The sequence below is a fragment of the Anguilla anguilla genome, chromosome 15 (genome assembly GCF_013347855.1).
Source record: "Anguilla anguilla isolate fAngAng1 chromosome 15, fAngAng1.pri, whole genome shotgun sequence".
Classification (NCBI taxonomy): domain Eukaryota; kingdom Metazoa; phylum Chordata; class Actinopteri; order Anguilliformes; family Anguillidae; genus Anguilla; species Anguilla anguilla.
In genome coordinates this window covers 27,708,849-27,723,999 of record NC_049215.1, presented here as the reverse complement: position 1 = coordinate 27,723,999, position 15,151 = coordinate 27,708,849, and the positions used below count along the sequence as shown (strand labels likewise).

At 42.6% G+C, this 15,151-nt stretch overlaps 1 protein-coding gene across 10 annotated transcripts in view; it reads left to right on the top strand.

Annotated features, from left to right (window-relative positions):
* The window catches only part of LOC118214236 (neural cell adhesion molecule 2-like), a 483,289-nt gene that overhangs the window by 311,977 nt on the left and 156,161 nt on the right, over positions 1 to 15,151 (top strand). Inside the window, exon 1 of one of the 10 annotated variants that reach the window (XM_035394024.1) lies at positions 10,899 to 10,920. The exons of the other annotated variants lie outside the window; for them this stretch is intronic. Within the exon in view, the coding sequence (XP_035249915.1) occupies positions 10,914 to 10,920 (7 nt within the window). The 5' untranslated portion in view covers positions 10,899 to 10,913. Of the gene's footprint in view, positions 1 to 10,898; positions 10,921 to 15,151 lie in introns of those variants that run through there. 10 annotated transcript variants of the gene reach the window in all.

The following is a 15,151-nucleotide window of genomic DNA, read 5'->3' as shown; positions in this document are numbered from 1 at the left end:
ATTTCTCCGTCGACCTCCTCTTCTGCCCCCTCGAATGTACACTAATGCGTGAAAACGAACTCACGTAAAGGCATTAACGGAATTTGTTTTATGTGGGTATGCTGAAGAAAGATTCTTGTGTAATCAGAAATCGTTCCATTGTGTGACAAAATGGCAGAGGTCCCAAAATCTACCCCCCCCACCCCCCATTGAGAGAGTAAGGGTCTCTTACTCTCTCAAAATCAGTGGTGTTGTGAATTTGGTATTTAATTCTGCTTGTAAAGAGTTATGTTTCCATGGGAATGAAAAGGGATGAATTAACAATGGGAGGAAAGGAGCTAATTAAGTCGAACTCTTGGAGAAACCAATTGAGATCAATGCCTGGTTTGGGTACTGTGATATTTCTATAATCATGTCAAAAACACAGCAGAAAATATAGAATACAAAATAAAAGTGCGCAGCTGACATCAGAAATATTTCCGTAACGCTGAAAGCGCTCGCCAGCGGTTTTCTTCCCCCCCCTCCCCCCATTGGCTGAAACACAGTTTCCCATCTCTTTTGTTTTTCATGTGTTAATGGCTTTGTGCTTTGCTTTTCTGTTCCCTCTCTTCTTGTGTTTCTGTGTCAGTCACACCAAATAAAGAAATAAATCCAGACAAAGTGACTTTGTTCTGGCTTCTGTCAATGAGGGGAACAAATGCGTAACAAATGAAACGGTTTGCGGAGGTGACAGAACGGAAGTGGCTTGTTCTTTATTTTGCCCAGACGGAATTGTCAGGGAACATTTGTTTCTACAGTGCGCTATGCTGTGTCACGCATAGCGATTGCAGCTCACTAAAGTGCAGACGATATAGGGACAATGAGGGATCTTTTTAAACGTTACGCTTCTTTTTAAAGTGAACTCATGTTTGATACATTGCTAGATTATGTACTGTCAGATCATGAGCTTGGCTGCACTCATTAGTGTGAGAATTTTTTCGTAGTTTTTCATCACGCCGTGAACTTGAACGTAAACATCGTTATGGCACCGCTTTCTCCTGGCCTGAGCACACTTCTGAAACTTTAATCACTCCGTATCACTGTAAAAATTATCTGGAGAAGTGAACAAATTAACAACTGTTGGTTTTGAACTACAAAAAAAAGAGAAAGGATAACGAGCTGTGAATTGTGATCCCAAGAGCATTTAAGAATTTCACACGGTGCTCGTAAATTATTGTAAGATTCCAAGAAGCAATTGTGAGTTATCGTGACGTGTTTTATTAGTCTTCATGCACGTTTACGGTGAAGAGTTTGGTAATGGGTGGCTGCAGCGTGACTGGGGAATCGCATTTCGACGTACGTTCCTGATGCCTCCCCATACATCGTACCCAAAACAAAGTAATTGTTCTGTATGAAGTGTATTCTTTCTGAGCAGGAAATGAAGGAACAAAACATGTTGTGCTTAGCAACTAAGTGCAGATGCTGCTCTAAATGGCTCCCTGTAATTATTTCAGTGAAGGGGAAATGCTCTTCAGAAAGGGTGTACATTTAGCATGTAATATTAGACTTAATATTACAAATGATTTGTTTCCTTGACTGAGTGTTGTCAGTACTGCATTCCTTAAGGAGATGAATGCAGGCGGCTAATGCACCTTAGCAACGGTGATGTGTGTTTGTACCTGCCCTGTCACCACACAGAAGGTTTAGTGATTCCTCCGCCATTGAGCTCTCTAATGGAAATAAACAGAGATGTTTAATGCATGAGGGATGTCAACGCTACTCTGGAGTGATGGGAAAGTGCTTTCTTTTGAATGCCGAGCATGTATAAAAAACCTAATCTTGTGGGTGGAGGGGAGGGGGACGGGGCAGATTTAACTGTCCATCTCACTCAGCTGTGAATGAACTGCCAGAGAGGGAAGGATCACTAGCTGCAGATCTCGCTTGTGGTCACCATCTTGTGGTTTCTGCTAGTCTCATTCTGTCCCCCCTTTTCTCGTACCTCTAGAGTCTTGAGAATTGGGTGGGGGGTGGTGTCAGGCCCAATTTATCTGCTGAATCGCCACCCCCAGCCTTTCCAGTTTTTTTATTATTTATTTTTAAATAAGTTACAGACGATTTGCCGTTAAAAAATTAATTTAAAAAGCATTTCGTAGCATTTTCTCTGCCGCCCTGGCTCCAAGTCCGGTCAGAAGGCTGTCGCCAAATAAAGCCCATATCACCAGCCTCCTCGCTGAAATCGACCCTCTGCAGCAGAAAAGCCGCTTTGGAGAATATGCCGCACTTTCTCTGTCGTAATCCAGGGATTAAAATCAGGAGAGGGGTAAATGGGGAGTTTGTATACACTCATCTCCTTTTTTTCCGTGAGAGAGACGGAGGAATGATGCCTTGCTTTTGGATAACCTGGAATTAGCGAGGAGTTGACTGACCCTGGGGCTGTCCCATCATTCTTTGCATGGCTCTCCTTAATTTGGTTTTACCGAAGTAAGAGATTAATGCAACCAGGTAGAAATAAGAAAGAAAATCTTGCCAGCAGATTTGAGGGCTGTAGCCTGCATGATGGAGAATGCTATGATAGCATGTCTACACCCCATTCTAATATATCTAATATATCTTATTACATTAGAGGTATTTAGCAGACGCTTATCCAGAGAAACTTTTTACATAATATCCATTTAAACAACTGGATATATACTGAAGCAATGCAGGTTAAGTACCTTGCTCAAAGGTACAATGGCAGTGTTCTACCTGGGAATCGAATCTGTGACCTTTAGGACTTACAAGACCCCCCCCTTACCCATTATACTACACTGCCGCCCTTATTCTGGCTTTTGCTCATTACCACCTCTGATCATCCCATAGTGTTCAGCACTTTTGAACATTTACAATGCTTACAGCAGGTGCATTGTTTTCAAATCAGGGCTTTTCCGCCTGAAACAAGAACGCCACTATCCACAAACCTTATACAACAATCACGCAGGGCAAATCCTTGCCATCAAATGTACCTTAAAAAAAACAAACAAAAACAAAAGCAATACCAGCGGAAAATGTTATTGTGCTTTTGGAGCGAAGACCGGATCTGAATTACACTAATTAAATGACACCGCTCTGTCACTTTTTTATTGTTCCTTTACACTTGAGAGCACACAGGTGCCTCCCTGTGTAAACACAGACGCCCCAGCTGCTAAAACAGGAGCGCATTTTGCATTCTGCACATGGTATTTTTACAATTCAAACAACACCTTTTGCTCTACATTTTGTAGGTTTTCACGGCCCTTCATTGAAATTCATCCATGCTGAGCAGAGATATTAGTCTCTCCAGGAAATCGCGATCGCAATAATTAATGCAAATTCAAATCCAAACTCTGCAATATTTGCGGGGGCTTTCAATTTTGCTAAATTCCCGCGATTTCTCTGCATTAAATGTCCAAATCCAGAGCCGTATAAAGAGCCACATATGCATTAACGCATATAAAAAATACGTAGCAAAATGCGTCTGTAGGGGCTGCGGTCATAATGAAATTCATGACAAAATGGTTAGGGAAAGTAATCATAAGTACTTATCTGCCACAGGAGTCTTCAATAATGTTAAATGGTGATCCATTTTGTGAATAAATTTGTTCTCTGATGAAACAATATCTTTGTTGGCAGACGGTTCCTTACAGTTGTAAGAGATTGCACTTGGTTTTTGTGCATACAGTATGTGTTGAATTACATGAGTTTTATACAACCTTACAGTTGTAAGAGATTGCACTTGGTTTTTTCACTTTCGTTCCACGACTTGCAATTTTTTCCAATTCCTGCAATTTTCCCGCAAAAAAATCACATAAAACTTCGCAAATTGCATCGCAATTTGTGAGAAAGCCCGCTGCAAAATCAAGCATTTTTGATCGCAACAATCACAAAAGACTCGAAATCTTGGAGGGACTAAAATATGTGACCTTTAAAAAAAGACTGCATTTCAGAAGCGTCCACGTGCAAATCATACATCTGTAGTTATACGGCGAGCTGGTTCTGAGGAAGTCGTCGCGTGAAATGGCGGATGAACTTCACAGCCGAGTTCTGACATTCCACGGTGCGAATTTTAGATGCAGAAAGTGTGCCATTACCCCTGCGCCCGAGCGCATTCGCTCTCCACCGGACCCCACCTGGAGCCACCCCAGCGAAGCTGATCATGCTGGGGGCACGGCGGCCGTGACTCTCCCGGGCTTTGGATGATTAACCTCCGGGTCAACGGTTCCATGTAAAACGATCCATTGTTAATTACGGTTGTTAACGCTTGCACGTCCGGGGAGAAGAGGAATAACTCGCCAAACCGGACTTCGCGCGTGGGTACGTTGGATGTGTGGCTGATGATCTGTGTTTCAGGGCGAGGGATACAGTGTATCACCGAGGCCTTCGCCCACAGACGACTGACATGTCCACGGCAGAGTGTTTTAGTGCAGGGACGCGGTGGCCTTTAATTAGAGAAGCCCTTTCTGTACCACAGGAAAAGGGTGTTTTCTGCCTTGAACGCATTGTCAGAGCTGCTCGGTTTTTGGTGGGAAAGGTGTCCACCCTCAGACACGTCCGTAACAAGCCGCTTTTCGGAGCAGCATCAATATTTTACGGGCACATTCCTCCAGGCCGGTGCCTGTGCTGTGCGAACTGACCTGGGCGAAATGCTTCTGTTCGTACGACAGGCTTTGATGGCAAAACGTGCATCCCAAATCGCAGAGCTGAAGCGATCGTTACTTCCCGTTTGTCCACCCTCTGCAGTCACACCACTGGTGTTCCATTAACTGTCTGATTAAGGGTCTTTGACTGCGGCTTAATACAACCTTTTACTTTCCCGTAACCTAAGTGATCTTGACATAATCTGTGCTTGCGTGACATTACCTGTTGCTGCCGAAGTCAGCTAAGCTGCTTATCATGTGCCCTGAGCAGGATTTCGCATCACGTTTGTGCACAATATTGACGTTCAGAATGAAATAGCGAAATAGCTACACATGTTTTGCATATAATCGCTTCTGTGTCGGAGTGTTTCATCCAGAACAGAACTGAATTTTTTTTCCCCTCGTGCGGTGAAGTTAATGAAGTTAATTAATCCTCGTCTCTCATTTTGTTTCATTCAGTGTCATTTTTAAAATGCTTCTGAAGGAAGCCACGGGAAGCTGCTTATGTTTGCTAAATAAACCGTCTCTCTGTTGAGCTGATGAAAATACTTTGAATACTTTGAAAGAGAATCAGAAGGTTTTTGTATGCCAACGCTGAGAGGATAAAAGCCTGTTGTGGCTTGTGCAGAGTGAACGGGCGCATCAGAACAGATCCAGCTTCGGTGACATCAATCTGGTGTGAAATTTACCGCTGCCCGTTCAGAAGGAAAACATATTTTGTGTCATTTCGGGTGATGGAAGGAGAAAAGGGTACAATGGAGAGTGTACTGAACAATGTGAGGTGATCACATCCTGTACTTCCCTTATGGTTATCTGTGTGTGTGTGTGTGTGTGTGTGTGTGTGTGTGTGTGTGTGTGTGTGCGTGGGTGTGTGTGCGTGTGTGCGTGTGTGCGTGTGTGCGTGTGCTTGTATGTGTACTTGTGTGTCTTTGTTTGTATGTGCATACTTGTGCATGTGTTTGTATGTGTGCTTGTATGCCATTGCTGTGTGTGCGCGCATGTGTGCATGTGCTTGTATGTGCGCTTGTGCATTTGTGTGTGTGTGTGTGTATGTATGTAGGTGCATATGTGTATGTTTAGTATGTGTGCATGCATGCGATTCACTAAACAATTTAGGTTTACAACAGTAATATATGCTGACACGCCCACAGCCAGTATGAATCAATCAGTAATTCATTCCCACGGTGCTGGGCTTTTATTAAGCATCTCTCTCTGAATATTATGGATTCAACAGTACAGTAGGAACAGTGTGAACTGCAGTCCTTGGATGCTGTTTTGCACTTCAAGTGACAATAAATCAAACTGACCCTCCCCTTCAGAGCCCTCATAAAACAGCATGCAGTGACCACTTTATGAGAAAAGATAAAAATAATATTGGACAAAATTACCCTCTTGTGGGCTTTTCAGAAGCACCTGCCTTCATATAAGTTCAGGTGGAACCCGTAGAGAGCTGTCAATCATAGTAGCTCATTGACACACTCCTTATATTTACCATGCATATAGGGTAAGAGGTGCATGTCTGTTTCTTTCTTTCTGAAATATTTATTCTTTTACGTCAGCGAGTTCTGTGCTAGTGACGAAGATTTGGCTAGGGGAATTTTGATTGGGTACAAATTTTTGTCTTGACTCAAAAATCCAGAGCCCGAGGATACTGTGTCAGACCCAGTCTGAGCTGGCTTGACATGGAAAATCTCAAGGCCTTCCTGACCTGGCAGGATAATTGCTGCATTGTATTATCCTTCTTCCCCGACAGTGCACAATATTTGCCAAAAAATGCAGAGAAGAAAGTATGAAAAGTCTACTCCTTATCCGTATTTGCCACTCTTGTGTGACTAGCGAAATTGCCAAAATCATAGCTTTTCCTTTATTTGTAAAGTGTGATTTTACAAATTTTATCCAAACTTGATACACAATTTGTTACTGTTTTCTCTTGCATAAAATGTAGGCTAATGGTATTTATTGCATTTATTAGCGTATTTGTAGAATTTGCAGTCACGGTGTTGAATAGACATGGGCAGTTTCCGGTCATAAGGCCTCATATTGTCTTTGGATACCATGAGCTGACTTCACATAGTTGGTATTCACGGAGGTCAGATGGTTGGAGTGAACAATTTCTACTTTGTTAGCGTTAGCTAACTGAGGCCATGTCCTTTGCATGTCCATAGCTTTCTCAACTGTCCTAAAATGATTGCAAAAAGCTAGCCTGAAAAGGAGTGAGTCATTGTGTGTCTGTGTGTGTGTGTGTGTGTTTGTGTGCTTTGCAGGGTTACTGTAATAAAGAAAAACAAAAAGCAGGCACTTCTGTTGTGCAAGAGCCAATTACGCACCTGGCTTACAGTGCTTCCATCAGCTGATTGGGCAGGGTCTGTCTCCTTTCCTTGATTCAGCTTCAGCAGCTTCCTCTTTACAGTTCAGTAAATTGCACATATTTATAATGAGCGAAACTGGTGTGCACATTTATTTAAAAAGAAAAAAAAGAAACATTGAAAAAAAAAAAACCCACCACAAAACTAAACAAAGCGAAATGAAATGCATTTTCGTCAGAAAACTGACAAAAAAAAGAAACACCAAAATCTGTCAAATTCAATCAGCATCTCCGTCTCAAACCTTTTTATTCACAGTAGAAGTGCAACTTCCATCCGCAAATGGAAAAAACATAAAGGTAAAGGTGTGAGGCGTATGTGTAGATTAATATTTTAAGCCTGGCTGTGCAATGGATTTTCTTCCCACACTGGCAAGAGAGAGATTTGACAGAGATGGCTGGAACTCACTGTTAAAAATGGCTCTAACTTACAGTAAATCACTAAGTAGTGTTTCCAAGAAAGTGCGAAACAAATTACTGGGCTAAATTATATTACTGGCTCCACTTCATACTGTGTTCGACTTGCAGAGTCCCCCGTCATGTCTGTAGTATCTGAAACTTACCGTTTCCCGTGAAAAATGTGACTGTAAATTCTACAATATATGTTCCCTGTCTCTTCCATAATGGCGAAGTTATGCATCAAGTAGTTATTTCCGACAGTGCCGCACTTAATGTCATGGCATGAGACTGTGAGTGTTATGACTGCTCGTACATCATAACACCACTTTAAAGAATAACAAAAAGCAATGTATTAAGGCTAGAATTGTATTACCAACTGTATGAATGGCCGGATGCTTACGGCTAAGTGCATGTTAGTTTGTACCGATAAAAGTATATGGATGCATAAAAAAATAAATAAAAATAAAAACAGAAAAAGATAACCTTGGGTTAGCGAAAAACAAAAAGGTACGGCTATGTAAGAGGAAGAGTGAGAGAAAAAATGCCTCCAGCAGTCCAACTGTAGCCTTGGTTCTTAAGCATGGTGCACACTGGCACAGGTGCCCACCACTGGCCAAAAACACCTACAGACACTGCAGCCCGCTTGGGATTCAGTTTGACACCGGTGGTCTAATGGTTCAAATCCACCCTCTGGGCCTGAACTTTTCACCAGGGACAGTAATCCACACCTGCTGAAACCTGAATTGTCTGGGAAACTTGTATGAAAAATAATTTTTCTCGAGGAAGTGCCGGTCTGTTGTAAGATAGATGAGGAGTGAGCTGATGTTACGCCCTGACCTGACACCCAGAATGAAAACGGTTTCTGGATCATCAGAACATCAGAACACAAAACTGGATGTCTCACAAAAGCATTGCAATTTTCAAATACAGATTACATTAAAAAGTGGATAGACATAGAGCAGAGGAAGTTAACAAAGAGGATTTCATTCTGTCAGGCCAGAAAAGCAAGACAACCAATACAGTAAGTGGGCTAGTGATCAGCATTGCCAGTGCAAAATGCTACTCAGATGGAAGCCAGTGAACAAGCTAATTTGCACATTTTTAGAATTTAAGGTGACAAAGCTCTCTGTCATCATAGGATCCATTGATGTCATCGTCAGTCTTTGGGAGGATATGAGAGCCCAAAGGAAGACTAAAATCAGTCCTGATCATTCAAGGTAAATGGTGGGAAGAGTACCACACAGCTGTGAAGGGCTTTGAAGCACTACCTTGGAACAAAAGAAACTGTTGTGTTTAGGCCATTTTTGGTTGCATAATCTAGCAGGGTATTGCATCACCCAATCAACAGTTTTTTTTTCTATCTGACTTGATGAAGCTAAAATGACTACATGCTCAAAAAAGCTATGGAGGATCTTAATAGGAGGATATATTTGGGTCATTTCCATGGTCGAGAAACAATGGGTCTCCCGGGTGACACAGAAGAAGGAATGTAGACATGTCTTAGTGTTCATTGTATGTTTAATCTGAGTGAAAAGCGAAGGAAGAAAGGAAGAAATGTGCGATGTTGCAAGCGGCTCATGGAAAACCAGGAGGGAAGATGGATAACAGATGAAAGGGGGAAAAAAGAAAGGTGGAAAGAGCAGTTGCAAAACACAATCCCGGCGGCAGAATTCACACAAGGAGAACATCCAGACATTCATGACTTGGACCCATCACTGGGGAAAAAGAAAGCAGTTGCTATAGGGTTGCTATAGCAGCCTAGTTGAATTGCAAAGGATCCCAGAGTGGATGGTATGTGCCTAGAAATGCTTAGAGCAGAAGACTGAAAAACAATCTCATCTGAAAGGAGGAGGCTGACCAAGGAGCTGCTACTTGGAAACATTACAAATATATGTAGTCAACCATTATGATTAATGCCCGTGGTTGTAAAGGGACATTCTAAAATGCGTTGATGCTTATTATCACCTTTTATATTTGAAATATTTGAAAATGGTCAAAAAGAAAACATGTGGCACGTGAGTTAGGATCTTTCCTAAAGTTTGAGAAACATCTTTGTATTATTGTATTATTGGAGATGACTGGGAGGTGTGTGGACTACCATCGAGTGCCATCGTCTAGATAGCCCCTCACTCGGTCACAGGTGCCAGAAAGCCAAGACAGATGTTGTAGAGGAGAGACAGAGAGCCAAATCAGGTTGAGATGCAGAGAACAGGAGAGAAAGAGAAAGAGAGAGAGAGAAATCAGACTGAGATGTAGAGAAGAACAAGAGAGAGAAAGAGCCAAATCAGACTGAGATGTAGTGAAGAACAGGAGAGGGAGAGAGAGAAAGAGAGAGTGCCAAATCAGACTGAGATGTAGAGAAGAACAGGAGAGGAAGAAAGAGAAAGCAAAAGAAAGAGAGCCAATTCAGACAGATGTAGAGAAGAACAGGAGAGAGAAAGATAAAACGAAAGAGAAAAAGAGAGCCAAATCAGACTGAGATGGAGAGAAGAACAGGAGAGAGAGAAAGAGCCAAATCAGACTGAGATGTAGAGAAGAACAAGAGAGGGAAAGAAAGCCAAGTCAGGCTGAGAATTGGACAACAGCAGAGAGTGAGAGAGGGAGAGGGAGAGAGATAGAAAAAATGCAGCCAGACATGGGAACTATCAGCAAAAAGGCAGCAGTCCAGAGGTAGCGGCACACTCGTGTAGAAGCCTTATGTGCTTCAAGGCACAAAGAGGATTAAGTGAATCAGCGAGCCCATTAGAGCTTGCAGTCATTTAGCTCTCCACACATTTTTTTAGTCATTCTTAGTCATCATTATTAAATTAAATTATTCCAGTTACTCCCTGATAAGAGAATCGCGGTCTCAGGCTTTAAATGCTTTGTCATTCAGTCAGATAAAAATATATGTAAACACATCATGCCATGAAATGACACCCCCTCCCCTTCACTAATTGTGTCTATGTCATTTATACACCACATTTGTTAAGTTAATAGACTTGATGGAAAACGGGAATCATAATTACATTTGCAAACATGCCGGAAGACTTGGAACATGCACGACGCCGTGTTCTACTGTAACAAACCAACAGATGCTGTGATTCTGCTAATTAATTTTTAATATCCAAGTTTGCAGTTGGAGTCCTCCTAATCATACAGCATTAAAGTTACAGAAGCTGTGGATACTGATGGTTTAATAATGAGATGAACGTTCGGGCAGCTGAATCTGTGCTGTGTAGTGATTTCTGAGAGGCTTTCTGTAAATGCCATCCCCAGAATGAGAGAGGGAGGGTGGGAGAGAGAGAGAGAGAGAGAGAGAGGGAGAGAGAGAAAGGTGCAAGAGTGCAACAAGCCTTTGAAATTGGATCTCCTGAACATGAGAGCGAGACCTTGAATGTCACCCAAGATTCACATCCTCCTCCTGTGCCCTGTCTCTGAAGTCAGCCCGGCTCTATTTATTTAGCACATAAAGAACACACAGTCACTGCACTCCACAACAGACGGGAGATTTGTGCGTGCGGAGATTATTGCACACGTGTGGTAAATGTGCACACTGGACCATGTACAGTAAGGGCTGCTCTCCTTCGCTATTTTTGCGCATGCTTAGTCGATGGACTGCAGGCGTGCTGTTGACTCTTGCTTGGGTGTGGAAAGACTTCCTGACTTTTGGAACCGCGCACGAAAGCACTCTGGATTCAGGCGAAAACATTTTTGTCTGAGAGCAGTAATTACATCTGAATGGCTTCATCTATTTCCAGATTATTACAGGTTAATGAAAGAAGGAACAAACCTGCTATTGAAAGCAATGTACTGTACTGTACTGTTATTTGTACAGTTAAGCAATATATAAAGCTTACAGTTTGGGTGACACCCTGTTTTGTAGCTGTTCCAATGACCTTCGGTAGAACCAAGTTGTACTGTTTAAACATTGTGATGATGTCATATTCGACTGGACCGTTTTATCTAAAGATTAAATGATCCTAATTTAATCTTGAACTTTAGCGCCAGCTATAATGTTTCCTCCCTGTTGGAGGCCTCATTGCTTACTCTTGTGTCAGACGTCCTTTATCTACAGGATATCTGTCTCTCACTCTTATACTCTTATATTTTAGCATGCACAGATTTTTTATCTATACATATATATAAAACCAACCAATGCATCAAGGTCTTCTCTTGTCAAAATGTTTTAAAGAACATATGTAAAAGATATTGGCCTGTTACTTATTTCTGGCTGCTACTCATTTGTGTTTCAGTACAGTTTTTAATGGACAGATTAATAATTTGAATAACTTTGCGCAGTCCTTTGCCGGCCGGTACTCAAAGGAAAGGAAACCTTCGGTCCTGCGGTTGGAGACGCGATGCCCACCGATGATCATCTTGTTTATCGCTCCGTCATACAAGCAGTGCGTTGAAAATTGAAATGTATTTTGTTCTACCACTGTCACTGATGTGGCTTCACTAAAGCATCAACAGCCATTTCGGGGCAATTGCATGGCAATCTGCATGCTCAATTATTCATAACCCTCCATTTATGCTGTCATTGAGTCGTTTATTCATCCATCTATCTCCATCCATGCGTACGCTTGCATCTGTTCATTCATTCATGCTTCAGACTACACTGCAGTGAATAGTTCCATCTTCTCTGTGTGTTTACTGTGGTGAATATCATAGATTTTCTACTACTATTACTGAAGTGAATAGTACAGATTTTTTTATAATCACAGCTGTATTGCTTGTTTGTGCATTGTGTATATTTTTCTGGTTTGTCGATTACTGCTGTGAGTAATTTTAGTTTTGCGGTTTAATTACTAAAGTGAATAGTGATTGCTTCTGAGTGTAATTTCAATAGTAAAAAGTGAGTTTCTCAGTGTAATTATTACTGTGAATTTTGTAGGTTTCACAGTTTAATTAGATACTGAGGTGTATAATGCTGCTTTCTTAGAGTAGTTGCTGCGGTGAATGGTTCTATTTGCATATATTTAAATAGAAGTATTCAGTGAACTAACACATAAATAATATATGAATGCACACAATATAAAAACAAACAAACAAAAGTTTTTCTCCATTATTATTATTATTATTATTATTATTATTATTATTATTATTATTGTTTTTCTCATAAAAACACATTTGCGCAGACAGCCCTTTAGAGATAGTTAAATAGAGTCTATGAGGCCCTCTTGATCTCTACTGGGTTTCTTCATTAGTTGATGCATTGTTCTTGGTAGTAGTAGTGCAGCCAGAAGTAACACAGACACCAAAGGCATTTACTGAGAGCTGTTAACTGAAAGAAAATGAAGTTCACGCCTGTAAGAGACTCGTAGTGAGACGCTGGGGTTCCATCTGCTCGTGGTTTAGCTGGGCCGGACTCAGGTCAAGCGCAGCGTGAGGGTCAGCCACAGGCCATCGCCGTACAGGACCGGAGGTTGTGACCTGCCGAGTACACCCGCCCCCACTCGCCCCTCTACGGTCCCTCTGCACTCCCCCCCCCCCCCACCCCTCTATGGTCTCTCTGCACTCTACCCAATGCCCCCACTCGCCCCTCTACGGTCCCTCTGCACTCTTCCCCCCCACCCCTCTATGGTCTCTCTGCACTCTACCCCATGCCCCCAATCACCCCTCTGTGGTCTCTCTGCACTCTACCCCACCACCCCTCTATGGTCCCTCTGCACCCATGCCCCCAATCACCCCTCTATGGTGCCTCTGCACTCTACCCCATGCCCCCACTCACCCCTCTATGGTCCCTCTGCACTCTACCCCCCCCACCCCTCTATGGTCCCTCTGGAATCTACCCCATGCCCCCACCCCTAATCTATGGTCCCTGGCCATCTTCCTCCCTGCTGTTCTCTGCTCCCATTCATGAGGACACCCAGTGGTCTGAGCCCTGTGTAAACTGTATGAGATTAAAGGTGGGTGTTTGAACACTCCATAAACAGGCACTGACACCTCTCTCTGAGCAGACGTTAAGGCCCCTTTACTGTCAACAGAGACCCTCCCACCCAATCCCCCCCCCCCCCCCCCCCTAGCATTTTTACCTGGGCTTTACATAGGAAATATAACCAATTCTCAGTGGCTGTCTGTGAAAGATATCCAGGATAATGATTTCATTACCTTTCAAGTTTGAGGCTGATTTTGCATGGTAAGTTCTCCTTGGGTGCTGCTTTTTTTTTTTTCGTGTGTGTGTGTGTCTGTGTTAGAATATGGCAAATAAAAATACTTAAAGGTTAAAATACAGCTAACATTTTGCAACTGATCTTTTTTGTTCTGTATTGCCTTCAGTCATCCAGTGTTGTAGAATGCATCAGTACTGGTGTCTGCATAGCACATTTCACTACTTACTTTGGTCCTCTCTCTGAGTTATCTCTCTCTCATATGCATGCTATATGGTTTGCAAACATTGAGACAAACAGTTGACTCGAGGGACCATTTAAAAGGCTTTAGTTTTTGGATTGTCATGGCTTTAAGATGAATCTTGTTTTGGGAATTTCATTTTGGTGCATCTGTAATTGCAGCTCTTTAGATTTATATTACTAATGGTAATGAATGTAATTCTTCCCTACGTGCATTATTTGGAGTTTGCTTTTGCACTCGTTATACATATCTGCATAGGTTTAAATGTAGGGTTTATATTTGATGTGTGCTCCATTTTATGTACTTATGCAGACTGAGTGGTAATGATCACACTAACATGGCAATGGGCTTTATGACACACTCAATGGTTTTGGACAAAAGTGTAACTGCTGAATTGCTTTGTAGAGGCCTTTTGCACACCGTACTCTGGGTGCAAGCACTCTAGGGTGATGCTGCTAAGCAACACATCAAAATGAGTTTTCTTGTGGCCTTTCCCTAGGAGACGGTTCATTTTGTTTACGCGTTTAGCGCTGGTGCCCAGTAGCAGTGGAGCTCGTCCAGCAGAGACAGGCTTTGCTGTAGTCCTTGCTCTGTGGGGGACTGGGAGAGCGAGTCGCTTGTTTCCTATGCCGTGTAATGCTAGACAGTCCTGCACCATGGCCCTGTTTGAAGCAGCTTGCACTTGTTCTTTTTTTATGTGTACATGCCAGTACACTGCTTGGGTTGATACCAAACAATGGGGCTTATCTTTGAACTACAACAGTGAATGGGATCAATTTTTGTGGAATTGTTGACACTGTTCTTCCATTGTACCTGCGATAGATTGGTGACCTGTCGAGGGTGTATTCCTCCCTCTTGCCCACTGCATGCTGGGAGAGAGTCCAGACCCCCTTCCCCTCCAACCCCACGGTGATCCTGACCAGGAATAAGCAGTTTAGAAAATGGATGGAATGATGGATGGATAATAGAAATCGGAAGAAGAAGCCCAGTGGCAGAACGTCTGTGGAGCTCAGAAATTGAGAGCCAGTATCTGCTGGAGCCAATGCTCACTTTCTAAGAGCAGCCATTTTTTTTTTGCAGTGGTGAGAGCGAGCGCCATACTCCAGGCCAAAGGGTCATAGGAAACAATTAGTGTTGCTGGTTAAAGTCTTCAACCACAGGGTTATGCGTCACTACGGACTGGTTGCCCAATCTGAGGGCTGGAGATTAGTGCGGTCTTGTCGTACGAGCCCTGGTCTACTGTCTGCTCTCCAGGACCATTGATTCATGCCCCACATTTGTTACCGTTTCCTCTGAGCAGATGAGGGAAATGGTCTGCTTTGGTTCAGCGAACACTTAATCCACCTGTTAATCTTGTAATAATGGAACATGGGATTGGGAAATATATATTAACCCTTTAAGGTGTCAGATCACAAATATGTGATTAGAATGTTCTTAACCAAACATT